Source organism: Mesoplodon densirostris, chromosome 7 (assembly GCF_025265405.1).
Source record: "Mesoplodon densirostris isolate mMesDen1 chromosome 7, mMesDen1 primary haplotype, whole genome shotgun sequence".
Classification (NCBI taxonomy): Eukaryota; Metazoa; Chordata; class Mammalia; order Artiodactyla; family Ziphiidae; genus Mesoplodon; species Mesoplodon densirostris.
In genome coordinates, this window is record NC_082667.1 from 56,608,342 (window position 1) to 56,633,678 (window position 25,337).

Sequence of the window (25,337 nt, forward strand, 5' to 3'; positions counted from 1 at the left end):
TTCAAGTCTGTGGCTGAAGCTCTGAAAACGGGGACGACTGTGGAGCCAGCGTACTTTGACCAGGTGACCGTATACTTCAGTGACACTGTAGGCTTTACCACCATCTCAGCCCTGAGGGAGCCCATTGAGGTGGTGGGCTTGCTCAATGACCTCTACACACTGTTTGATGCTGTTCTGGGCAACCATGACCTGTGTAAGGTGAGAGGACCAAGAAGCAGGCATTCCATCTCTCCCTCCTCTATGTTGTGTTTGCATCATACATTTACTTCCTGTCATTTATTTATGCATTTTTTTTATCAGTAAGCTATTGCTGTGTAACAAATATCTCCCCAAACCCAGTGGTGTAAAATGATAAGCATTTATTATTGCTCACAAGCCTATAGGTCCAGCTGGAAATGTCTCTGGACTCAGCTGGTCTCACTCATACATCTGTGGTCAGTTGTGGGCGAAAGGAGACTCTGCTGATCTTGGCTGGACTCTGGAGCCTTTGTTGAGATAACTCAGTTCTGGTCCACATGGTATCTCACCCTCTAGCAGGTGAGTTGGTATTGTTTACATGGTGTGGCAAAGTTCTGAGAGAGAAGGCAGAAGCCCAGAAGCCTCTTGAGATCTAAGCTGGGATCAGGCACATTGCTGTTTCTGACATATTCTATTGGTCAAAGCAAGTCAAAAGGCCAGCCCAGATTTAAGAGGTGGGGAAAGAAATTCAACCTGTGCCAGGCAAGGGCCAAAAGGTGAGTCAGCTTCTGTGCCTGCCCTCAGCGAGCTCTCAGTGCTGGAGGCTGAGAGGGCCCCAAATCCAGCTGGGAGTAGATGAATAAAGAGCAAGGAAGGCTTCCTGGAGGAGGTGTTGTCTTCCTAGCATTGTCCAGCCTGGGTGTGGTTGCTCCAGGCAAGCAATGGGGGAATAAAGTGCTAAAGCTTGAGGCTTGAGAGGGTGGACCTAGTAATTGGGAGGGATGCTGAATGGGTTGTGATGGCTAGACATGAAGTGGGCCAGTGGTGGGAGTGGGTGGTGGGTGGGAGACGATGGAGTGGGCAGCAGGGGCCTTGGAAGAGCCGTCAAGATCCTCCACAATCTAGTCCCTGTGCACCCCTTGATTCTGGGTTTGAGTCCCACCCTGAACACCAGCTTCTGTGTCACTTTGTCTTCCCCTCTCTGGACCTCTGTTTCCTTATCTATAAAACAGGAATAATGACTCCAGTCCAAGGGGTTCACAGATGATGGGCAGGTCCTCTCCCCCTGGTAGAAGTGCTGTGTAAACTGTGAGCCTGTGAAAGTGAATAGCTTTCTGCCCTCTACGCCTGCTTTGGGGGCCTTCCCACCCCACCCCTGCCCCTATTCTGATCCAATAGTTGGGGGGTCCTAGGTCAGCCTCAGACACAGTGGATGAGGTGGGGAGGAAGCTCCAGGCAACAGCCATACTCTGGCTCCCCTGGCCTTAGCCTTCGTTGGTGACATGCCAGCCCCCTTCCTGCCACCGCCCTCCAGGAAAACCGGGACTGGGGAGGGCCAGGCCCTGGGCTGAAGCCAGGATGGAAAGGATGCATGGGCAGGAAGTTTCAGAGGAGAGAACTAACTCTTTGAGGTGCAAGGAAGTCTGCTGGTAGCATTACATACAGTGTCCCGACAACCGTAATCGCCAGTACTTATTGAGTGCTTACTGTATACCAGACACTGGTACACAGTCTAGATGCCTTATATGTATTAACCCATTTGATCATCATAACAATGTATGAGGTAGATAATAGCACCCCTAATTTACAGTTGAAGAAACAGGTGGTTAAGCAGCTTGTCTAATTACATAGTCCCAGCAGAATGTGAAGCTGAGACTTGAACTTGGGCATTCTGGTCCTATAACCCCACTTCATCAGGGCTCACCATCCCGGGACACAGACAGCCTCAGGATAAAGTCACAGGTTCCTAGCGGCCCCTAAGGCCCTCCAGGAGCTGGCCCCTCCTCCCTTCCCACTGCATCTCCGCACTCCGCCCCTGCAGTCCTCTGTATTCCTCACACAAGCTTTGCTCTCTCTAACCACAAGGTCTTTGCACATGCTGTTCCCTCCTCCTGGAGCCCTGCTCTCTCTCCCCTTCTGCTCCCTCCTGGTCTCAGGTTAGCTTCCCTGCCCTCCCAGACATGGTTAAGAGCTCCTGCGTGATGCTCTCATAACTACCCTTGGACCTGTTGGTTCCAACCTAAACCGCTCTGTCCCCAGTGCTTGGCAATGTCCGGTACATGGTAGGTCCTCAGGAAACATGTGCTGACTAAATGAGGAGCTCACTGAGGCCCAGAGAGGGAAGTGCTTTGCCTGAGGTCACAGAGCTGGTAGGTGACAGAGCCAGGACAGGAAAGTGCCATGTCCACCACCACCACCCAGCTCTGTCCACTGCCCCATACTGACCTGCGGAAACCTGAGCCACTGGAATTCCTAGCACACATCTTCCTTCCCATTCCCCGTTCCTGCCCCAGCCCATGGTCTGAGGCATTCTCTGTCATGCTGGCTGAGTTTCCCTCTTGCCTCCAGAGCTACCGTGGGCCCCAGGAAAAGATTCCTCATCTCGTCTTGCTGAGCCCTGCAGCTTTGATGTGCCCTGAGTCACCCCTGACCTTGTCTCTTCCTCCCCTGCTAATCTTTTCTCACACATGTGTCCCTCCCAGCTCTGAATCACGCTTTCTGATCTGCTCTGAACTCTGGCCAAGAGGTCTGCATCTTTCTGGCAGAGTGAAATGAAATAAAACAAGGCCTGCACACCCATCCAGATGTGGGGAAACAGGAGGCCGGGTCCTCCCCATGTGCAAGCGCATCTCTCATCGCTCACGCAGCCGCCTTGGTTTCCCCTCCGTCCCAGCAGGATCTGGTTACTGCTCTTTAATCCGGTCTGGGCTGGGAGGCAGCCAGGCGATCATTTCCTGGTCCCACAGGGGTCTCTGGTTCCCTGCCAGCACGCGCTGAGTGAGCACTTTCATGGACATAACTCTGGAGCAGGGCTTGAGTGGGCTGCAGGGGAGGAGAGGGTTTACCTCAGCCACTCCGCCTGGCGGGTGGGCGTGGCCCCGGCCATACTGCTGAGCCACCCTGGGCACATCACTTCACCTCTCTGAGCCTCAAGTTCCCCTTTGTAAAACAGAGGTGAAAGTGCCTATGGCTTAGGGTGGTTCTGCAGATTAAGCAGTGTGAGAGGAATTGCTGTCGTTCCTACAAACACGACAATGAGCACCAGCACGTGCACGCGCTGACGCCTCCCCTTGAAAGCACAGAATTGCGGTGGGTATAGATATACCACTTAAATGTCTACAGAGGACTGGCCTGGCCTACGGATTGTCACAGGATATCTCATTTAACCCTCGAAATGCCCCTCAGAGGGATGCATTATTATCCCTACTGTACAGATGAGGATACAGGCTCAGAGAGGTGGGTGACTTGCCCAAGGTCACACAGCAAGCCAGTGGTGGAGTTAGAATTCACCTCTGTGTTTGTTAGTATGGAAACCTTTGCACCCACCTCTCCTCTGGCTGTGTTCTCCCAGCTGCAAAAGGACCACACCTGTGCACAGGGAGCTGCGCAGCCCTCATTTGTAGCTGAGTGCCCCTTACAACAGGAGTCTCTGAGTGATCATCTTTGTGAGTCTGAGCTCCTAAAGGGCAGGGCCTGTGCCTGGTCATCTTTCTGCTGCTGGGGTTATAGGGATGGTTATTAATTACACCAAACTCTCCCTTCCAGCTTAGGTGGCAAGCAGGTGGAGGGCTAGAGGTCAGCTTAGCCGCTTGGAGAATGTGGTCTGGATGTGTGGCCACCTTGGGGCTTTCTACTGCTCCTCCTCCCCAGTTTGGACCTTGGATCACCCATCTGAGGCAGTGCTGGGTCCCCAGAGCTGGCGTCTCTTCCTGAATTGCAGCTGCACACCTGGTGGGCTGGAAGAGGGGCTAGCAAGCAGTAGATCTCCCAGGCTACCTCTCGGAGGCAGGACCTGGCCCAGACACACGTGCTGACCATGTGCAGGGCAGGAACAGAGGGAAACCCCACATAGCAGGCAGATTCTCCCCAACAGAGAGAGAGAAAGAGCCCAAACCATGTGCATCAGGAGGCAGCATAGCATATGGGCTCTGGAGCTAGACTGAACAAGTTCAAATCTGTGCTGTGTGACATTGGCGAGTGACTTAACCTCTCTGGCCCAGTTTCTGTCTGCAAAATGGCAATAGTAATACTACCTACCTCACAGAATTCTTGTGAAGACCTAATTCTTGTAAAGGGTTTGGAATAGCGTCTGGTTATATGAGTAATAAGGGAGCACTTGCTTAGACCTTCTTCCAATCTTGCCAATCAGATGATGCATTCGTCCTCCTGCGGGGAAGAAGGGTGTGGGCAGGGGGAAAGCCAGGGCTTGCTCATCTTTTTCCCGGGGGCGTGGGGTGGGAGGTCTCTCTCCTCTGTGGAAATGTACACAGTGGGGGGCAGCCCTTCCCCTGACCCAGCCACATTCAGACCAGCCCACAGTAAGTGAAGATGATGGGGAGGGAGGGAGATGGAGGTTACAGCCCTGAGGAAGGAAACATCTTTTCCCCAGCTGGTGACCGGGGAGATTTAATGGACTCGATGCAGTGAAAACTGGGCTGATGGACGGCTTGGATCTCAACAGATAGGGACTGGGGGAGACCATTTTAGGCAGAGGGACTAGACCATTAGGGCCTGGAGGTGAGCAAGTGCTGAGTGTCTCTGCGGGAAGCAGGAAGTTTCCCGTTTGGCTGAAACGTGGGGAACCAGGAGCCAGAGTTAGGAATAAGTCAGGAAATTCTGCGAATCATGGGAGTCCTTGATTGCTAGCTCCATGGGGAGTAAATTTTAAGCCTCTTGCTGTAGGGAGGAAATTTAAGTATACGAGCAGAATGTGGCATGATTAGGGCAGACCACTTCCCGGTATTGGGGCAGGGATATTCTGGGTGAGGGAAAGAGCTGGGGGACATAGGTAGTAGGGCACAGTCCACAGATAATGGTGTGCGAAAGAAATTTATTGAATTATAGCACCCCCTGTGGGCACGAGAAGCATCATCATTATTATTACTGTCTACCAGGTGCTGAGGGAGAGTGGCTATGCCTGGCCAGAGGGAAAGCTCTGATCCACAGGTCCGAGGGATGCCTGCATGTGCCTGCTGTAGGAGTGGCAGTGCAGGAGCTGGGCTCTTTAACCTGCAGATGGGAAGACTTGGGGTATAGAGTTGCTGTCTTCAACCTTGGCTGGCCTGGCCTGTGGCAGGGGAGAAGGCCACGGTATACATCTGTGTCCCCAGCACCTGGAACAGGGCCTTCAGAATAGAGAATGAGCTTCAGAATAGGAAAGAACTGTGGCTTGAGTTCAGAGGGTAGAGCTGGAACCAGCAGGTGAAAGGCAGGTTACCATTCAACTCAACTTTTGTAAATCAGAGTTGCCCCGAGGGAGAAGAAGCCACCTCAGGAAGGAGACGTGAGCAGGATCGGACAGCCATGGGGAGGCAAGTGGGTGGCCTTTAAAGTCCCTCCTAATTCTGAGACTCTGGGATTCTATCGTTTCCAAAAGCATTAGCCCAGGAGAAGATGATGATGATGATCGTGGTGGTGATGGTGATGGATGATGATGGTGATGATAATGATGATGATGATGATGGTAACAAGAGAAGTCTCTGTTTATTGAGCATCTGTGACAAAACTGGCTCTTCAATCTTTACCTTTAATATGCATTTCATATAAGAGGAACTGAGGCTTGCACAGGTGAAGCGGCCTGACCAAGGTAAATGGCAGAGCCGGGGTTTGTATCCACATCTCTTGGATTTCAAACGCTACATTCTTTTTAGTACACCTTGGAAAGCCAAGGGTTTGGGAAATAGGCTGTATATCCAATATACATGCACTCCTCTCCAGATGAAGCCCTGATCTGCTGCTGCGGCATTGTGCAGGTGGGGCACCCAGGGCTGCTGCCAAGGAGCTCATGGTCTGGGGTCAGAGGTAAGACCTGCAATTCAGACAAAGGTGATCTGAAATGTGCAGGTCTAATTATTGCCAGAGCGGCTGGGATGGGAGGCCTGGGAAAGATGGCACTGTTCGCCAAAGACTTGAGGGCTGGGTCAGGGGGTCCAGAGAGGTGGCCTTGTGTGGGATGTGGGTCAGTCCAAGGAGGGGGCGTCTTGTCCTGGAGCATGAAGGCTGTGACTTCTAGGTGGAGACCATCGGGGATGCCAAAATGGTGGCAGCAGGGCTGCCCCGGTGCAACAGGAGCCAGCATGAAGCTGAGATCACCAACATGGCCTTGGACATCCTCAGCTCTGTGGGTGACTTCCGGATGAGGCACGCGCCCACTGTGCCCATTCACATCAGGGCTAGACTGCACTCAGATACGGACTTGGGGCTGCGGGAGTCTCCCAACCCTGCCTGGGACGCTGGCTGGGGCAACCCCAATGGCGTGCTTCTGGAATCCTGAGATTCTAAAAATCCATAATAGAAAATTTTTACAATTCTTTTTTTCTTCTATTATTTTAAGGTTCTAAGATGTCATAAATCAAAGAATCTGTGATGCTCAGATTCACACACATATATATTTTTTATCTCAACATCTGTCAAGGTCATCTAAGTCCATGCTGACGAGCTGATGGTCTGATGGAAGAGGCAGAACAGAGACCTTCTGTGGTCATGCAAACAAGTCAATATTTGCTGGGAGGGGACTAGGAGAGACCTCAGGGTCTCTACTATAGAATATCCTTCTCGTGCCCTCACCCCTTCCTCTCTCCATAACTTCATCTGTGGGATAAAGTCCAAACTCCCCACCCCCCTCATAGCCTCCAAGGGCCTTGCTATTCTCTCCAGCCACATCTCCCACCACTTTGCACTTTGTATTCTGTCTATACCCAGCCACTAGCAGTTTCCCACAGGCATGTGGGCTCTCTGCCTCTGTGCCTTTGCACCTGCTGTTCCCTGCTGACTCATTCTCTCATCCTTCAAGACACAGTTTAGGTACTGCCTCCTCCAGGAAGTCCTCTGGGCTGGGTCAGAGTCTTCTTTCTGGGCTGGCACAGCCCTGGTGCTTCCCTCTTCACAACACTGATTAGCATTTATACGTATCTCCCCACCAGGCTGGGAGCATACTAAGAGCAGAGCCTGGCTCCAATTTATCTGTGCCCCCCTACCCCCAGCCCACAGCCTGGCATAGATGTCATCTCCTCTCTGGGTGTTCTTGGAGATTCCATACAGCTTCATCCTCACCCCCCAGCTGGAGCCCAAGATGTGAGGTGGGGACAGCAGTTTGGGGAGAACTGGAGGGACAAGAGTGTTGTAGAGACTTCTCTTGGGTCCAGGACCTGCTGGAGCTCACTGGGCACAACTGAGTTTCAGGGCCCTGCATGGTGGGGGTTGTAGGTCTCACCATGCCTCAGTACTGCCTCTTTGGGGACACAGTTAACACCGCATCCCAGATGGAGTCTACAGGGATACGTGAGTGTCTCATATTTCTATCCTAGGGAAGCCCAGGGAAGGACTCTCTCAATGACCCCTGCAGCCTGGCTGTTTGAAACAGTGCTTAGTAACCAAATCACCGCCTGGTGGCAGCGTACCCTAGTTATCAGTAAAACAACTAGAAGGAGATGATGTATGTCACTGGTTCTTTTAACTTTGCGCAGGGCTTTTGTGATGATCTCATGAGAGAATTAGCAGGGAAAACAATGACTCCAGAGGCAGGAAACCTGGGTCCTCACCCTGACTGGGTCCGGTGTGCTTAGTGTCCTTGAGCAAAATGCTCTTCCTCTAGGTCTTGGTTTCCCCATCTTTCCAATGAGTAGACCCCTTTCAATTAAAAAAAGATACGCCGTTTTAGACCCTTGCTGGCAGCAGGAGCCTCTCTGATGGTCTGGCTAGAGCAGCTGAAAAAACTGAGCCTTTGCTCCTGGCTGCACAGGTTGTGTGCTCCCTCATGTCGCTCAGTACGTATCCTGCTTAATCAGATGTGTGGCCCTAGAGGGGAGCCCTGCCCTTAAAAGAAAAATAACTGCTTATCTGCACTGACTCAGCCTTCAAAGACTTCCCTACAAGTAGAGATTATGTTCCTAGGGTTCTGACTTCATCTTGAGTTCTCCTTAACAATCAATCCATGTAGTTTCCTTTCCCTTGAGACCTCCACTTTAGTGCCCAGCAATCTACTAGGGGGACAAGAGGGCCAGGCAAAAGGTACTGCATGAATCAGAATTGTGTGCATGACTGGCTGGAACTGGGGTTGCTACAGGCTCTTAATGATTTTACCAGACACTGGGTAATGCTGTCACCAGGTGGTAACTTGACTACTACCTTTCTTCTCAGCATACCGAATTCATAAGCACTGCCCAGACACGGCTCAGCCTGGATGAAGGCTACAAAATTGATATCCGAGGCCAGACTGAGCTAAAGGTGAGAGACTTTCTTTCCTGGGATTGATGGGAAATGTCTCCAGAGGTCCAGTTTCTGCGGGCAGCAGGAGAGATTCTCATCTGACTGACGTAGCTAAAGGAAATGCCGGCCTGGGAGCTGATCACCTTTAATGTCCTCCTCACTCCCCAAATTCTAAGGAAACATTTCTTCCAGGGAGCCCCTCCCTCATTTGGCTCCTCATAAGGAGAAGGGCCGGGGCAGAGAAGTTACTTCTCTTGATGACCTACCTGGGCAGCACGCTGGTGCACCACAGATAGTAACATATTTATTACCACAGAAATAATGAAAGGAGGATCCACGTCCCCATTTTACATTTGAGGAAATTAAATTAGAGAGGCAAAGAGAATTACCCAAAGTCACACAGCTGAATCCTAGGTCTGGTGGCTCCAAAGCCTGTGCCTTCTCCATAGCCCTGTTGGGCTCTTACTCATCCTTCAGAACCCTAGCACAGACCTTAGCTCTCACTGAAGCCTGCCCTGACCCAGGAATGTCCCTCTTCTTCCTTTCCCCCAGAAATAACTGTCATGTCTTCTCTGTGCACCCACCAGTCCCACAGCTGGCCCTCTGATGTTGTCAGTGTGATGTTGGGTTGTACCTGCCCATCAGCCCTCAAAGGCAGAAATTGGTCTGTCACGTCCGCATTCTTTTTTTTAATGTTAACGTTCAGTAAGGTAATGGTGCCATCCTATGAATGACTTTTCTTCCTACCCCACCGCCTTTCATTTCCCCAATTCCTCAGCTAGAGCCAGGCCTACTGGAGTGACTGGAGCAGCTGGGGCATTTAAAGGCCCAGGGTTGCAACTGGGCCCCAGAAACTGGGGGACTCCCGTGGGGGGATCCACAAGACTCACTTCATTAAATGGGGAAATGTCAGAGCAGCAGCTCAGAGAGGAGCAGTAACTTATCCAAAGTCACACAGCCTGTGAGGGCCAGCGTAAGCGGAATCCTTTGCTTTGGAGGCTGAAGTGATGGGCGAGTGGAGTAAGGGCAGGCGTGTCTTGTCTGGGGGAGTGGGCACTAGATGTCCTAAGAAGCAGAGGGTTCTGATGACAGAAGGGGATGCAGAGTGGGAGTGGGGAGGGCAGCATGCCAACCTCAGGTCCTTTGGGCTGACCTGAGGGATCCAAGGGGCAATACCCATCCCTGGTCCAGGTGGCGTGTGAAACTTCTAGGACAGCCCATCCTGACCCCCCAGGGAGCTGCACCCCCATCCCAGGGGAGACCACTGTATCCTTCAACAGTTTGGGAGAATCACAAATCACAGAATCCTGGGATCTTAGCATTCCATGACTGCTGGTTATAGAACTCATGATTCATTATTTATTTATTTCTCTAACGGATAAATATTAATTCATTTAATCCTCACCACTCTATGAGGTATTCAGGAAACGGAGGCACAGAGAGGTGAAGTAAGTTGGCCAAAGTCACACAGCTAGAAGTGACAAAACCAGCTTGTGTTCACAGAAAGCCCCCCAGACAGCCCCAGAGCCAGGATTTGGACCCAATCTGCCTCTAGGCTCTAGGCTGTTTTCCTCCCAGTTGTGGGAATCCTGCCTCTGCCCTGGCTCTCTGCTTGAGAAGGTATGTTCAACTCTTTTTCTCTTTCTTCCAGGGGAGGGACTTCAAGGAGGCCTACTGGCTGGTGGGGAAGGCGGGCCTCCCCAGACCCCTCCCCACACCTCTGGACATCAAACCCCGGGTGAGTAAGTGGAATTTCCCCCAAAGCTTGGCCTCTGTTGTTTGAAATTTGATACTTGTTATTTTTCTGATTATAAAGGTATTACCTGCCTAGCGGGGATAACTTGGAAAATACAGAATTCTTTAATGATTAAATAATCGCCGTCTTTCCACTCCTTAGAGACAGCCACTGTTAGCACTTTCGCATGGTTCCTGCCAGCCTGTTTCTGATGTCTATGTCGTGGATGAGATCATGCTGCCTCCATAACTTCTCATTCTGGTCTGTGCCCTCCTCTCAGCGTCCTGAGCACCCTGGGTATCATTCAGAGCACTTTACTCACACTTGTAGTTACAGCATCAGGACTGCAACATGTGGCGGCCGTGATTAGCTCACCCTCCCTCTTGTCACGCAGCATGTAGAGTCTTCCCATTCTGAGCCCGTTACAGGTGATACGGTGATAAATATCACTGGGCGTTTGTCACCATTCAGACTATTTCCGCAGGGGGTATAGCTCAGTGGTAAAGCATTTGACTGCAGACTATTTCCGCAGACGAGGAATTTACAGATCAAAGGCCCTCATATTTTAGGGGCCAAAAGAAGCAGATTCTCAGAGCTGGTACCTGCCCTGCAGTTGGGCTCTTTCCTTTGTCCTCTGTCCTTTGCGACCCCATGTCCCTCACTGAGGGCAACACAGGTGAGATGGGGGAGCGGGGGAAGCAAGAACATTTTACTGCAACGTGCTGTTCCTCACTCTTTTCCACTCGAGCACCGGGCGGTCCACAGGGGGCCACAGGGCGCAGGTGCTGCCCATAGCTGAGAATTAGTTTCCTAGAAATGAGGCAGCCCAGGGGCCCACAGGGGCCCACGGGCTGATTCCACCAGTGGGTGGCTGGCCTGGGAATGGACAGAGCCCCATCAGGGGCCTACAGCACGACCACATCAGAGCTTCCTGCCCAGGGTCTTTCCTTCATTAGAACTTCCAACTGACTCCTTGCAGCAATTCCAGGATGGCCCCCTCCCATCTCTCAAAGACCAGAAACGTGTGGGGCACACATGGGCTTCCTGGGAAAAAACCAGCACTAAAGCAGCCTAGGCTGCGCATCCTCCAAGGGGAAGGATTGATATGGACAGGAGCTGAGGGCCGTCAGAGCATCCCTGCCCCCCAGCTATCAGGCTGCCCCCAGGCCTCAGGACCCCAGGGAACCCGGGCAGAGCAGTGCCTGGGGGCAGGCAGTGCCCTGTTCATCTTCATCCCTGAGTGCCCTCCCTGACACACACTGGGGTCCAGCGAGGTAGGGAGGAGGACGGGGATGGATGGGCATATGGAGAAGCCCTCAGGGTGCAGCACACACACAGACGCACCCTTTTTATAAGGACACTCCAGATTCCTGGGGGCAAAACCAGCTTGTGTTCACAGAAAGGCCCCCAGACAGCCCTGGGTCCTTCAACTTTGCAGACGGTTTGCCGGGAGAGGACCGGGCTCGGGACTGGCTGTGTGACGTGGGGCAGGTCCCTGACCTCCCTGGCCTTCCCGTGGGCCACAGCAGCCCCAGGAGAGCATCTGCGGCCCCTCACCCTGTCCAGTCCCTCTGGGTCCTCCACTCCAGCTGCCGTCCTCTGACCTCACAGCCGTTGGGCCTCCACCCCACTTCTGCCTCCATGGGCAGCCAGCCTTCTCAGAAGGCCCGTCTGCTGACGCTGACTTCACTTCTTCATCTTCCTCTCCTGCCGGCCCTCGCAGCCTGACTTCCACCACCACTCACCCAGAAGGCTCTGTGAGGTCACCGGTGCCTTCCACCCATGTCACCAGCTCCGTGGGCAGTTTTAGTTACCAGCCTGATTGCATGGTAACATTTCCCCGGCCTCCCTCTTCCTAGAAAGGTTCTCCAAGGCCTCCTCGGCGCCCTCGCTGTGCTTCCCTGTCTCCAACTTCTCCCCCCTGGGCTCCCCGGCAGCTCTTCTCCTCTCCCCAACTCTTCCTTGCTGGGGCTGCACAGGGCTCCTCCCCGGGGCATCCCTTCCTATCCTGATGCTGATGACACCCCTTCTGGGTCTTGGCCCCAGACCCCCTCCATAGTTCTTTCGGAGCTCTCATGGGACCCCAGACCCACCAGGTCCATCTGGCAGCCTGGCCTCCACCAGAGTTCTCTTCTTGTGGGTGGCCTCGCCACCCTCAGTCAGAAAGACGGACACTGTCCTGGAGTCCTCAGCAAGTCCTGGAGCTCTGCTTCCATCACAGCCCGAAGCTGACGACTTCTCCATCACCCCCGCTCTCCTGGTCACTGTGGGGACTCTCGCCATTTCCCCTCATCCATCTCTGCCCGGCAGCCAGAGCAATCTTTCAATAAAACACAAACACGTTTCACATGGAAGTTCCATGTTTCACACCCTCGGGGTCTTCCTACCTGAACTCTTTCATGCTGCCTCTGAGGTCCTGCTCTGTCCGGCCTGGGCCTGCCCCTTGGGCTCAGCTTTCCAGCACCTTCTGCTGTGAGTCACCTCCTCGGGGCCTTCCTGCTGCTCCTCAAGACACACCGAGCTTCCCACCTCAGGACCTTCGTTCTCGCTGTCCCCTGGCCTGGTCCCTCCCTATCCTGCAGGTGTCAGCTCTGTTGCTGCTTCCTTCACGAGGACTCTCATCACACACTCTAATTGGAGTCCTGCTGCAGCCGCCATCCCATCTCCCAATACTGTGTCACTGTAGCAATTGGTTCTCCCTGATATTTCTTGCTGATGCATTTATGGAACTTTCCCCAGGAGAGTCTGGCTGGCCGATATGCCTGCGGGTCTGCCAGTGGCAGGCACCCAGGGAGGTGAGCTCCTAGCCCTGCTCCAACCCACCCCGTCCTAGGAGTGGGAACCAGCAGGTCTGGCAGCCATTCGTCATCCTGAGCTCTCTCAGCTGATGACGTGTCCACTCCAGGCCAGAAACTTTAGAAAGTGCCAGCAACATTTTCATCTTCTTGACCCAGGGAGGGAAGAGAGCGGAGATTAGCCCCAGTGAGCTCCACCTGACCTGGGAGCCTCCCAGGCCTCTAGGCAGCAGGGAAGAATCCCACACTCACCTAGGCCCACGGGCTCAGATCCAGCAGGTGGGCGCACAGGGGCCCGAGCACCCAAGTGCACCTGCATACGCATACACACACTCCACCTGGCGTGGGCATCAGATACATACAAATGTGGAAACACTACCACATGCCGCTCCGTTTGCTTGGAGATGAGGTCACAGATAGACCCACAGAAACACAGACAGACATGCAGGCAGACACACAGAATCTCTGCAGGAAGGGCCAGCTGTATGGGAACTTGTCTTGGACTTGTGTTTATGAGGCAGTTACCAAATTTTTACTTGAACTGTGTGCTATAGCTTGATTTTTAAGTCAGGTTTTCTAAAGTTGCTTTTATCCTCACTTTCTGTATTTGCCATATCTGCAGAAGTTATTTATCTTTATATTTGGAGATGTTTGGAGAAGCTGGTGGAGATCAGGGGAAGGGGACCAAACTCCCCACCCCCTTCATGTTTTGGTATAGCCACAACCCAGGCAGCAGTGCCCGCAGATGGACCTCCCATCACGTGTCACAGAGACACTCCACACAGGGGCCCCTTTTCTCCGCTCTGCCCTGACAACCAGGCTCAGAAGTATCCCTGCCAGGTTGCTCTGAGGCCCTGGCTGTCACTCACAGCCTTGCTCCCTTCTCCGTGCAAAGGCGATAACCCCATTCTATGCTCCTCTGGGCACACGTGGGAAGCAGACGAGAAAATGAAAGTGTACGCAGGCTCAGGGGCCAGTGTCCCTCTCCTGATTTGTATCACAGAACCCCTCACTGCAGAGCATTAGGGGACAAAGCTGGGGCTAGCTGCCTATCTCCTGGGAGGCCTCTGGATTCAAAGCCACAAATGCAAATGAGTGAGTGGCACTTCACCTTCCTGGGCCTCGGTGCCCTAAAGTTCGAAGTGCAGAGGGCAGTGGTATGCCCGTCACAGGGCTGCTGCAGAGATCAGGAGAAGCCAAGGAATGTGAGGGGCTCCTTGTAAGCAGCTGTGGGCTCTAAATGCCCACCACTGTTGTTCTGGGTGGGGTTTATTATTATTATTATTATTATTATTATTATTATTTTTGCGGTACGCGGGCCTCTCACTGTTGTGGCCTCTCCCGTTGCAGAGCACAGGCTCTGGACGCGCAGGCTCAGTGGCCATGGCTCACAGGCCCAGCCGCTCCGCGGCATGTGGGATCTTCCCGGAGCGGGGCACGAACCCGTGTCCCCTGCATCGGCAGGTGGACTCTCAACCACTGCGCCACCAGGGAAGCCCGGGTTTATTATTCTTGATTGTCCTTTTCCCCTAGGGACACCTGGCAGGACCTCATAAACCAAGAAATCAAGGTGGCCTTTGCCAAAGCCCACCAGAGCAGAGACGGGCCCTGGAGCTCGGGGAGGGCCTCGGCCAGGACCTGAGGAGAGGGACAGAGCAATGTCCAGCCCAGAGACTTCTGTGCCTGGACACCCTCAAGCCCTCTCCCTGCTCCACTCCCCACAAAGAACTCCCTTGGGAGCTCCCTGGCGGCCAACAGGGCACTCGTTAATATGTGCCCTAGAGTGATAGTAATTGATGCGTTCCTATGTGAATCCTACAGGTAAACTTGCCTCGTGACACAGAAACAATAAAAATAGAAATATTCTCTCCTTTCCCAGAGCGCTTTGTTCTGGACAAATGGTTCTGACTCTGAGAGCTTGTTATAGAGCTCACTATTCCTTCCATTGAGAACACCGTCCCCATCATACAGCCGAGGTGCCCAGGCCCCAAGGGAGGAGGTCATTTGTCCTGAGTGGCCCAGCTGCCCCAGGCAGAAGCAAGACGGGGACCAGGAGCTGGAGTCAGGCAGTCGAGGGCTCCAGGAGCCACTGGACCACCTGCTCACATTACACCACTTCTCAGAGCCTCTGTTTTGTCATCTCTAAAATGGGTGTGGAGCGGGCCCACATGAGGCTTGTTCCTGACAGAGGGCTTCAGCACACAGCAAACGTTCAGTACAAGCTGCCTCCTTCCCCGCCTCTCCTCCCTGAGCTGGCCTCACCTCTTGGGCATCTGTGAGCGCTGTGTTGGTAGTCTGGGTCTTGGGCTCCCAGAATCTAAGGGGAGGTGTCGGGAGGGGAGTCATAATTCCTGGGTTCTTAGGAAAACGAGACTTCTGTCTTACAGGAAAAAAAAAAAACAACCCACATCCAACTCATTAAACTAGCTTCCAACATCAAAGTGTACTTTCCAAACCCCCAAGGCTGATTTCAGAGCAGACAGACCAGGCACACGTGGAATTCATTTCCTTGACTGAGGGGAGAGGGCGGGGGCCAGGGGGCAGGTTAAGCCCTAAACAAACTCGTCCTTCTTCAAAAGACCCCTTGGGAGGGGGGAGCTGGCACTAAAACTGAACTGGGTGTCGTGAGAACATTCTGCTGGGGGCTGTGCCGTGTGTGTGTGTTTGTGTGTGTGTGTTTGTGTGTATGTGTGTGTAGATGTGAGAGGGATGTGGGCGATGTGTGTGGAGCCATGAGCTGCTGTGTGGTGGAAAGTGTTAGACTCTACTTTGGGAGATGCCCCTGCCATCCCGACCTGCACAACATTGGGCTTAATCTTTTTATGCCTCAATTTCCTCAAATGCAAAATGGGACCGGTCACCCTTACCTCCCATGTCGTTGCGAAAATTAATGGAAAGGACTGGAAACACCACAACTGGCCCCAAGCAGGCCTGCGGAAGGGCTAAGAAGGGAGGATGCACACATGCCCATCTGTGGGACGTGCCCACGGCTCTGTGCGTGATGGTGTCTGCACGTGCGGTGCCCGTGTGGCCTGGAGGCCAGAAGTGTGGCCCTGGTTCCTCCAGTGAACTCTGTGTGGCCCACATGGGGCCTGTGGACTTTCTCTCTGGGCCTCAGTCTCTTCATCTGTAAAAGGAACTTTTGGTCTGATGGCCATGAAGTCCCCCTGGGCGTGAGGCTCTGTGCGTATACATGGGCACACAGGTGGTAAATGGATGCCCAGCAGCAGGCAGACACAAGATCAGAATTCAAAGCAGGATTGCATTCTGCTTTCCTCCCAGGAACTGGTCTATGGGCCCCTCTAAGCCCTCAGCTCCTCACTGCACAGTGGGGACCAGCGCCCTGCCCCACCTGCCTTATGGGGATGCTGTCAGGTCAAAGGAGGCAACGCTTTGAAAGCATGCTGTCCCCGAGGAGAGCGTGCAGCCGCCGTGACTGAGGGTGCATGTGTGTAAACAGACCTGGGTGGCTTTGTGTACGTTGTGTGGATGTCAGCGTTCAAAGGACCCTGAGCAGACAGGTGACCGTGTTCCCGTGCACGTGACTCCATCTGCATGTGTGTGCTTGTCTGTGGATGTCTGTGCGTGTGCTGTGCCTCTGTGTATATGTGCATTGATGTGTGTGTGCACTGGTGTGTCTGCATGTCTGCTGCCTTAACTGTGTATGTTATGTGTCCAGGTGTGTCTGTCTGGGCACCAAAGTCTGGGAGCAGCGGCAGATCTTCTGATATTCGTGTCTGTGCCCACAATGTGGGTCTGTGTGGGTGGTGTGTGTCACAGTGCATACCTTGTGCACATGTGGGTATATGTCAGGCTGTGCCTGGATCTGACCTGGGTCTCCTTGCTCTTGAGCCTTCCAGAATGGTAGTGAGGGGAGAGTAGCCCCTGGCACTGGGCTGCCCATGCTGAGAAGGGCTGAGGCAGCTCTGTTCTCAGAGGCCTCGACTCAGACCCCCCAGGGCAGAAGCTGGGGGCTCCAGGGAGAAACTCTATTGCCAAAGCCAACACACTGCATATGAACAGACCCCACACACTGGGGTCTTCACCTCTCCCCAACCTTCCCCCATCAGTTGAGGGTGAGGTCACCCAGGAGGACAACCAGTGCCTGTCTGGCTCTTGTGTTGTGTCCCTTCCTGGGGCTGGACCAGTTTCCTCTTCCCCCAGAGGCTTTGGGGTTCGTTTATTTTACATTTGCCCACTGCCTGCTATGGGCCAGGCCCTGTGCCTGGAGCTCCCACGACACTATCTCAACCACAGCCACCCACTGGGACAAGAGGGCTTTGCCCACTTTCTAGAAGAGAAAACAGGCTCAGAGGGGTGAAGTGACCTGTCCATGCCAGTCTCTGTCTATCTCCTGATCCGAGGTGGCTGCACAGTGCTATAGAAGCCCAGAGAAATAGCAGCCCCCCAGAGGGGGTGGCCTCAGGGACACACAATTATTGTTTTTCTGTGAACGAGGTGAGGACAGAACCTTCCTCATGAGGCTGAGGAGACTCCCGGGGCTGGCCCCTCCCTCGTGAGCAGCCGGCCTAGCATTTGCGTGGGGCTTCCGTGCATATGCTCGTGTGGAACCCCAGAGACGGGGCCCCAAGTCATGACTTTCATGCTGAATCAGTGCCAGCTGGTCCCCATGAAGTCCCCTATCCTCCCCCACCAACCCGGGGCTATCCTCCTGGCCCTTGAGGTCGGTTCCCAGCAATGGGACACTCCTGGCATCTCTGGGGGCTGGGGTTCTCGATATGGCAGATGGGGCCAAGGGGCCCTGGAAGGTCCTCGCAGGACCTGGTGATCTGGAGTTGTTTGGTTCGGGTCCTTCAGGCGGGCACAATTTGGGATGGTCTCCTTGGAAACAATGAACATTTTAGCCTGGCATTCAAGGCTCTGCTCACGCTGTCTTCACTTCATTTGTTCCCCGTACTCCCAACTCTCCGGCCTCATCAGACTGCTTACTCTTCCCCATACCCTTCATGATGCCACAACTTATTCTTGTTGTTTTCTCTACCTACATGACCTTTTCAACTTTTTCAGCATTCGCTGAACTCCTACACATCCTTCAATGTCCATCTAAAAAGCCACCTCCTTGCAGTGGTTAAGAATCCGCCTGCCAATGCAGGGGACACGGGTTCCAGCCCTGGTCCAGGAAGATCCCACATGCCACAGAGCAACTGAGCCCGTGTGCCACAACTACTGAGCCCGCATGCCACAACTACTGAAGCCCACATGCCTAGAGCCTGTGCTCCACAACAAGAGAAGCCACCACAATGAGAACCCTGCGCACTGCAACGAAGAGTAGCCCCCACTTGCCGCAACTAGAGAAAGCCCGTGTGCAGCAATGAAGACCCAACGCAGACAAAAAAATAAATTAATTAAAAATTTAAAAATTTAAAAATAAATAAATGAAAAGCCACCTCCTCCTAAAACCCTTTCCCAACCTCCCTCTGTACGTAATTAGTAGTTGCCTTGCCTGACCCTCACGTGTCGGTAGGAACCTTATCTAGTTCATTCCTTTGGTCCAATGCCCAGGAAGAGGCATGCACTGGGAGGTTGAATTGATGAATGAATAAGCTAATGAACTAGTTAACCCAAAGGTTTCGATGAACCATTTCCCCTCCTGCAATGCCAGCTCCTGAGTCTCCTGCCTAGTTTCTCATCTGCTGTATCTGCATCTAGACTTGCTTAGTCGAATGCTTAGCTGGGATCCTGCATGCCAGGTAGGTGTGGGCAGTGTGTCAGTCCGTGGCTCCCATGGCTCCCCACCACCCAGCCTGCTTCTATGGATGCTCTCACCTCCAACCCCTGCACTAGACTGGGTGCTCTTCCCGAGCCCCTCTGCTTCCCACTCCTTCTGGCCAACTCCTCCGCACCCTCCATGCCTCTGCTCCTTTGTCACTTCCTCCAGGAAGCCTTCTCTTCCACCCCTGTGTATTGCAGGAGGGGCACCTCCTCTGCCCTCTCAGACCCCTGGGCACTGAGCCCTGTCCCTGCAGACTGGGGGCTTCCTGAGGGCAGGGCTGAGTCAAAGCCCTCTTTCTGTGACTTCGATGGGAGAAGAAATATAACAGGGCAGGGGAGGTGGGGAAGGCCACTGTGGTGGCAGGTGAATCTCGCTTTAAGGAAATGCACCTGCGTGAAAATCCAGATTTGCTCAAAGACTTTAGAGCTAAGTCTACACTCTTACGAGGGGAGGTGAAGTGACTAGAGCGGGAGGGAAGGGCCTCACCCGTACTCAGCATGTTGTGTGTGCACTGTCTCAGGGAGTGGTCCTCGCAGCCCTAGGAAATGGGTGCCTTCACCACTACTGCCGCTGAGTTCACCTGGGGCTGTGGGATGAAAATCCCGGTGCTTTCCAGAGGGCCAGCCATGCTGTCTCTTGTCCCGGCTCTGCCCCTGGACTTGCTTGTAGAAACCACTCCTGCTTGGGGCTCCAGCTTCCCCATCAGGACATGGACCAGGGGTGGAGGGTGGAGGGTGGGGGTGGGAGTGGTGACTAAATAAATCTCCGAGGTTCCTTTCCCAGAGGTTTCCCTGAGTCCTTGAGACTCTTCAGAAGTCCACCAGGGGGCAGGCAAGCTGTTCCCGAAAGAACCAGAGCCCCTCCAGGAACCCCAAGATTCCCGGCACCTCTCCAGGCTGTCAGGCTCCCTGGGCTCAGCTGTCCAGCCAGGGAGGGAGGATGGTGCCGCGCAGAGCGATAGGCGGGGGCCCCACCCCACAGGGGAGCCTTGCCTGGGGAATCTCCCTGACGACCCATGGGCAGTGAGCGGACGACAGATCTCAGCATCTGTCACCATCAGAAAGGCCTGGCCCGAGTCAGCATCTGTCAGAGGTCTGTCCAGTCTCCAGCCATCTGCATTTCCTATTAAGTAACCCGTAGGTGATGCTAACCTTGACGCTGGCTCACGCAGCCTACCACACCCTCTCCGGGGAGGCAGGGGCAATGGTCCCCACACACAGATGAGAGTGAGGTTGGCAGTTCTCTTGCACTGCTGACTTAGACCTTCCTTCTGGGCTCCAGCTCAGCACCCGGCTGCCTGCCAAGCATCTCCCCAATGAGCCACAGGTCACCCTGACTGTACTCTGCCCTGTCCCCTGGACAGAACTGGGGGTGACCACCCTCTTTTTCCTGTCCTTCCATGACCCTTTCCCTCACCCCCATAGTTAATCCCCGAGTCTGTCCCACCCACCATGATAGTCTCTGCCTTGGTCTAGGCCCCATCATCTGCATCCTCAGCAACAGCCCGGCCTCTGTGCCACTCTCCGGCCTCTATTCCCTCCGGCCCGTGCCAGCCCGAGTCTGCCTGCAGCACAAACCTTGCCATGTTGCTTTCCTCCTTAGCACTCCCCCACTGCTGATGGCCAGGGCCCGTCATGGAGCTTCTGCCAACGGACCCTCCCACCATCTCCCCTGATACCCAGCATTTCCCAGCCCCATGCCCAGCCCTGTCTTGTCCTCTCAAATTGCTCAGACCCCCAGTTTCAACCTAGAGGATTTTTATTGTAAAAGAATTCCTATTGGTAGTTATAATAACCCCCCAAGACCTGGGACCAGTGGTCTGGGGACTATGTAACCTTGGCCTGTCACCACTGTGTCCAGATGCAGAACACTTCCAGCCTGAGGAACACCAGAATATCCAGTTGGCCCATTTCCAGAGTTGTCGTTAGGCGCATGGCCTGGGGGAAGCTAGGCAGTGGGTGCAGGTTTTGTTCTACCTGTGTGTCTGCCTTGAGCCTACACTGAGTACTTGACACAGCCCTAAAACCAGGTCCAACCTCCCAGTGCAGCAATAAGAAATTTGGAGTTTGCTGGAGATTTCCTGGGAGCCAGAGAAGAGAGTACGTCATCACCCATCATGCAGCCGAGCTTCATGAACCCCTCTGAGCCTCAGTTCTCCCTCCCGGGTCCCTCCCCGGCAGCTACCCCCTCTTCCCCCTCCTCTTCCCCATCACCCCCTGTTGCCCCCAGTCAACCAGCACCCAGCCTCAGCTTCCTGCTTCATTGGTAGATACCCAAAGAGCAACTACAGGATTGATCAAAGGCCCAGGAGCCTTTTAAAGGGCTGATTCAGGCCTTCCAGGCACTGGGCAGGAGGTCTTCAAGGCTCCCTCTGCAGGCAGCCCATGGGAGGGTCTTTATTTCACTGAAAAGAAGGACCTGAGGTGGGTGGAGTATCTGCATTTTAGTCCTCACTACAATCAGGCAAGGTAGGCACATTCTCCCTGTATTTTCAATGAAGCTACTGCGACTCAGTCCAAGGTCACCCAGTAAACCGGTGGTGGAACTGGACCTCAACTCCAAAGACCCCACCACGCACGCCATTCTGGCTGCCTTGTCAGGCACAGCCTCATACTGCATGGAAGAAAGGGACGCAGGTACAGTGACAGCCTCAGTCACCAGCCGCAGGGTGAGATCAGCCAAAGGAAATGCGGTGAGTTCTGGGGTGAGGTCCGGAGGGGCAGGCAGTGAGGCTGGGGCCCGGGGTGAAGCCAAGGCCAACAGCCAGGTGTCCGGTTGGTGGATGGAAGAGCCAAATGGGGCAGACGTCCAAGTGTGCTGTGGACAGAGGTCAAGGTCGGAACCTGCAGTGTGAGTGAGACACTGGGAGAGTGAATTAACTCTGACCATCCAGGAGCCTTTTAAAGGGCTGGTTAAGGCACTGGGCAGGATGTCTTCAAGGCTCGCCTTCTGGGCAGCCCAAAAGAGGGTGGGTTTCTCACTTCTGTGGCCACAGTCTCCCCTCTCTTGGCCTCTGGACTTCTGTAGCATGGACATGAAGAGCCTTTTCAGTCAGAGGGCTTAGCTTTTTTTTCTTTTCTTTTTGTATCGAGCCCCACAAGCTAGTTCCTACAGCCCTCCCCTCTGGCAACTCTAAACAGAGACAGAGACAGAGATAGAGCAGAGAGATGGGAAGGGAGAGGCAGAGGGAAGAAGAGAGAGGTGAGGAGAGGGAGTTTGACAGATGACTGTGCACAGTTGGGACAGATCCGGAAAGGAGAGAGGAGACGATGGAGGATGCATGTGGTGCTTGATAGGGACTCTGGCCCCTGTGAGAGTGAAAATGGGAAATGTGACATGTGCTTGGACCCCCAAGGCCATCAAAGAGTTTTAAGCAGGGGAGTGACCTGGTCAAATCTGTGTTTTAGAGAGACTCCATCTGGCCGCCACGTGGAGGATGAATGGCTGGATGGATGAACAGGAAAGGGAGATCCCGGGGCAGGAAGCTCTCCTGAGAGGAAGGTGAAGAGAGAAATGAGCAAGGCCAAGGGGGAGGGAGACCCATTTAAAGATCAGGAGGATGAAGAGGAAGATGAGGGGTCAGAAAAGGATGCAGGAGGAGGTGATGGAGAGGTGGGAAGGGGACCAGGAGAGGGTGCCACAAGGAGCCACGGGAGCAGGCAGCTGTGAAGAAAGCCATCAAGTGACCAAGTGACCAAACGAGCTGGAGATGGAAGAGTGTCTGTCCATAGCAGCTCCGGACGTGGAGGCCGGGGGTGAGCTGGGTGGAATGATGGAGCTGGGAAACAGAGGTCACAAGAGCAGGCAACAGCCTTGACAGGCCTGGCCAGGAAGAGACAAGAGGGTGGGTGGGCAGTGGCTGGCAGGGCACCTGGGAGGTCTGGAAGGGAGTTGTGAAATAGGGGCATGTCTACGCTGATGGGAGAACCTGCAGGGAGAGGGGCTGCCCAGAAGCCTTCCCAAGAGATGGCCACTGCCAGCAGAAAGCACAGCCTGTCCCCCGGGAGGCCAGGTGGGCCCTGATGCAGGCAGAGGTGAGGTTGGTTTTTGGGTCTGGTTCAGGCCTCAAACCCAGGTCTCCTATTCCCTGGGTAGGGAAGGCAAGCAGAAAGAAGTCACACAGCCCAGAAGAGGCTAGAGAGCAGGAGTCTGTAAGGCTGAATACCCATCTCCAAGTTTCCAGACCTAGAGAGAGGGGCTGGCTTTGGGGATAGGGCAGGGCGTACACTCCCCGGGGGACAGGATCCAGCCCTTTGCATTCTGGACCCCCCAGCCCAGCCTCCAAGTTCCTGGGGTTCTGAGCCCACAGCACCCATAAGGATGAGTCACTGAATTCCTGGGAGGCCACGACAGTCTAACTGAGCCCTTTCCCCTTCTTCCTTTTCACACCCCAGGGAATTAGCTCTAGTGGGAGCCACTCGACTTTTGTGTGGTCTGCTTCTGAGAAAATCAGCTTCACGAGCAATTTGAGATAGCCTTGTTCCCACGAGCGTGTCCACACACACAGATGGTGTGTTTCTCTGTGCACTGTGTCCTGTGGGTGCGCACTGCTTTTGGGGGCCTGGGTATTTTAAGTCTTCACTGTATATTTGGGTTATGAAGTGTGTCTGTGGGCAATGCGTATGGAGTGTCTGTGACTGGTGTTTGCATGGGAGATATATACACTGTGTACACATCATGTATGTTCAGTGTGCACACTTGTGGTGTGTGCATGCATAGTGGATATACAAGAGTTGAACTTGGGGGGGTGTGTCTGTGTGTAGTGGCTATTGAAATGTTTGTGGACCATGTGTGTGCCTGTTTGACATGTGAGGTGGATGCATGCTTCCTGTTTTCCTGAGTTGTGGCCCTGTGTGTCCTGTGTTGTCTTTGACGGTGTATATGAAGGCTGTGTGTATGTGTGTGTGCTGCGTGTGTTGGCGGGAGAGTGTGCTTTTGCAGGTGACTGTGTCTGTGGGGGGAGCGTGTGTGTGAGGAGGGATGTCATGGAGGGAGGTGTGAGAGCCCAACACAGCAGAAGGGGCGGAGTTCCAGCCCCAACTTCACCATCTCCCAGCTGTGTGATCTGAGCTAGTTAGTGCCCCCCTCAAGCCTCAGATTCTCCCCAAGGGTCAGTACTTTATGAATTCTAGGAAGGCCCTATGGTCATGAGGAGGAAGGCAATGTGAGTAGAACAAGAAGGGACCACTGTGAACTGTACTGAAGAGGACCGTCCCAGTGAGAGCTGGGTGTGGCCAGCCCTCCGCCCAACCTCTGGGGGCTCCACCTGTCCCCTTGCAGGATGGGAATGCTGCCCCCTCTCACTGCTCCTGAAGGGCAGCCACAGCTACATTTTAGACAGGTCCCCTCCCCACACCCCTTAAGCACCAACAAGGGAAGCTTCCTGAACCACTTCACTCCTGCCCTGAACTAAACGAGCATGAAGAAAATAGAGTTGCTGCCCCCCAAAAGAAAACAACGCCTGGCCAGGAACCACAAGCACTGACACAGACTGGGTGAGCGCCACGGACTGGGTAAGCCGCACAAGCAGGCACTTGACACCAGCGAGCTCACTCTCCTAACAGCCCCAGCCGTCCGTCCATCTTTGCTCCACTTTAGAGATGGAATGAGTTCAGAGAGGTGAGGCCACCGGCCCAAAGTCCCACAGCAGTGGGCAGCACGGTGAGGACGGGAACCCAGGTGAGTCCCTCTCTGAAACCTGGGCTGCTTCTCTTCCTCACTTCTGTCCTCCTCAGGTCCCTCCTCACCCCACCCAAGAGGGGGGAACATACAACTCTACACACAGGGGATGTCATGATAAATTTTAAAACTCCTAGATTACTTGCTCTTTCAGCTAATTAATGCTCCATCATGTGACAATACAGTAGAGTATGAAGTGGGGAGGCATTGGAGCCCCACTGCCTGGACTCATCCATACTGGCTGTGCAAACTTGAGTTAATTACCTAACCTCTCTGGGTTTCCTCATATGTCATCTATAAAACGGAGGTCATAATAATAATAATATCTACTCCACTGAGTGTTGTAGGATTAAATGGGTTACAACATGAAAGTTGCATTAGAAAGCTGCCTGGGCCAGCCCATCCCCTTCTCAACTTCAAAGTACAGAGACCTCACACTGGTCTCAGAAGTTCACTCATGGTAAGAAAGATTCATAATCCCGTTAACCCTAACCTTCATATTTCATCCCTTCATTTTGGCAACTCAGTGGGGAGGGGCAGGTGTTACCTCCATTTCACCACGTAAGGACCACGGAGCCTGGCCGCCCCACGCCCTCGCAGGCACAGCGCTTTTCAAAGGGCGGCTGCGGACTGGCAGCATCCGTAGCACTGTGAGGTGGCTCAAGATGCAGGTCCTGGGCCCCGCCTCAGACCTACTGAACCAGACTCTCGGGGGTAGGGCCCGGCAGTATGTCTTCACAAGCCCTCAGGGATTCTGATACTCTCTAAAGTTTGAGAGGAACTGGGCCTCCGAAAAGATTGCTCTGTGAACCGGGAGTCCCTCACGTGAGGCAAGTGAAGGAAAGTAGGGTGGCGGCTGGGGAAATCACCCACGTGTGACCTCGTGCTCTCTGGGCCTAGAATCTGCTGTCCTTCCGGGAGTGGAAGTAGAGGAGGCAAGAAGGGGTCTCTGAAACTTCAGCAGGTGACCGTTATCTGTGGGAATCGTCTGGGTACAGGAGAGCCAGTT

The 25,337-nt window shown here is 53.8% G+C and overlaps 1 protein-coding gene across 1 annotated transcript in view; it reads left to right on the forward strand.

Annotated features, from left to right (window-relative positions):
* Positions 1 to 25,337, forward strand: part of LOC132494165 (guanylate cyclase 2D-like) — an 88,340-nt gene that overhangs the window by 58,154 nt on the left and 4,849 nt on the right. The window contains 8 exon segments of the mRNA XM_060105189.1: positions 7 to 198; positions 6,191 to 6,360; positions 7,355 to 7,458; positions 8,317 to 8,329; positions 8,331 to 8,403; positions 10,037 to 10,123; positions 21,150 to 21,285; positions 24,929 to 25,042. Of these exon segments, the coding sequence (XP_059961172.1) occupies positions 7 to 198; positions 6,191 to 6,360; positions 7,355 to 7,458; positions 8,317 to 8,329; positions 8,331 to 8,403; positions 10,037 to 10,123; positions 21,150 to 21,285; positions 24,929 to 25,042 (889 nt within the window).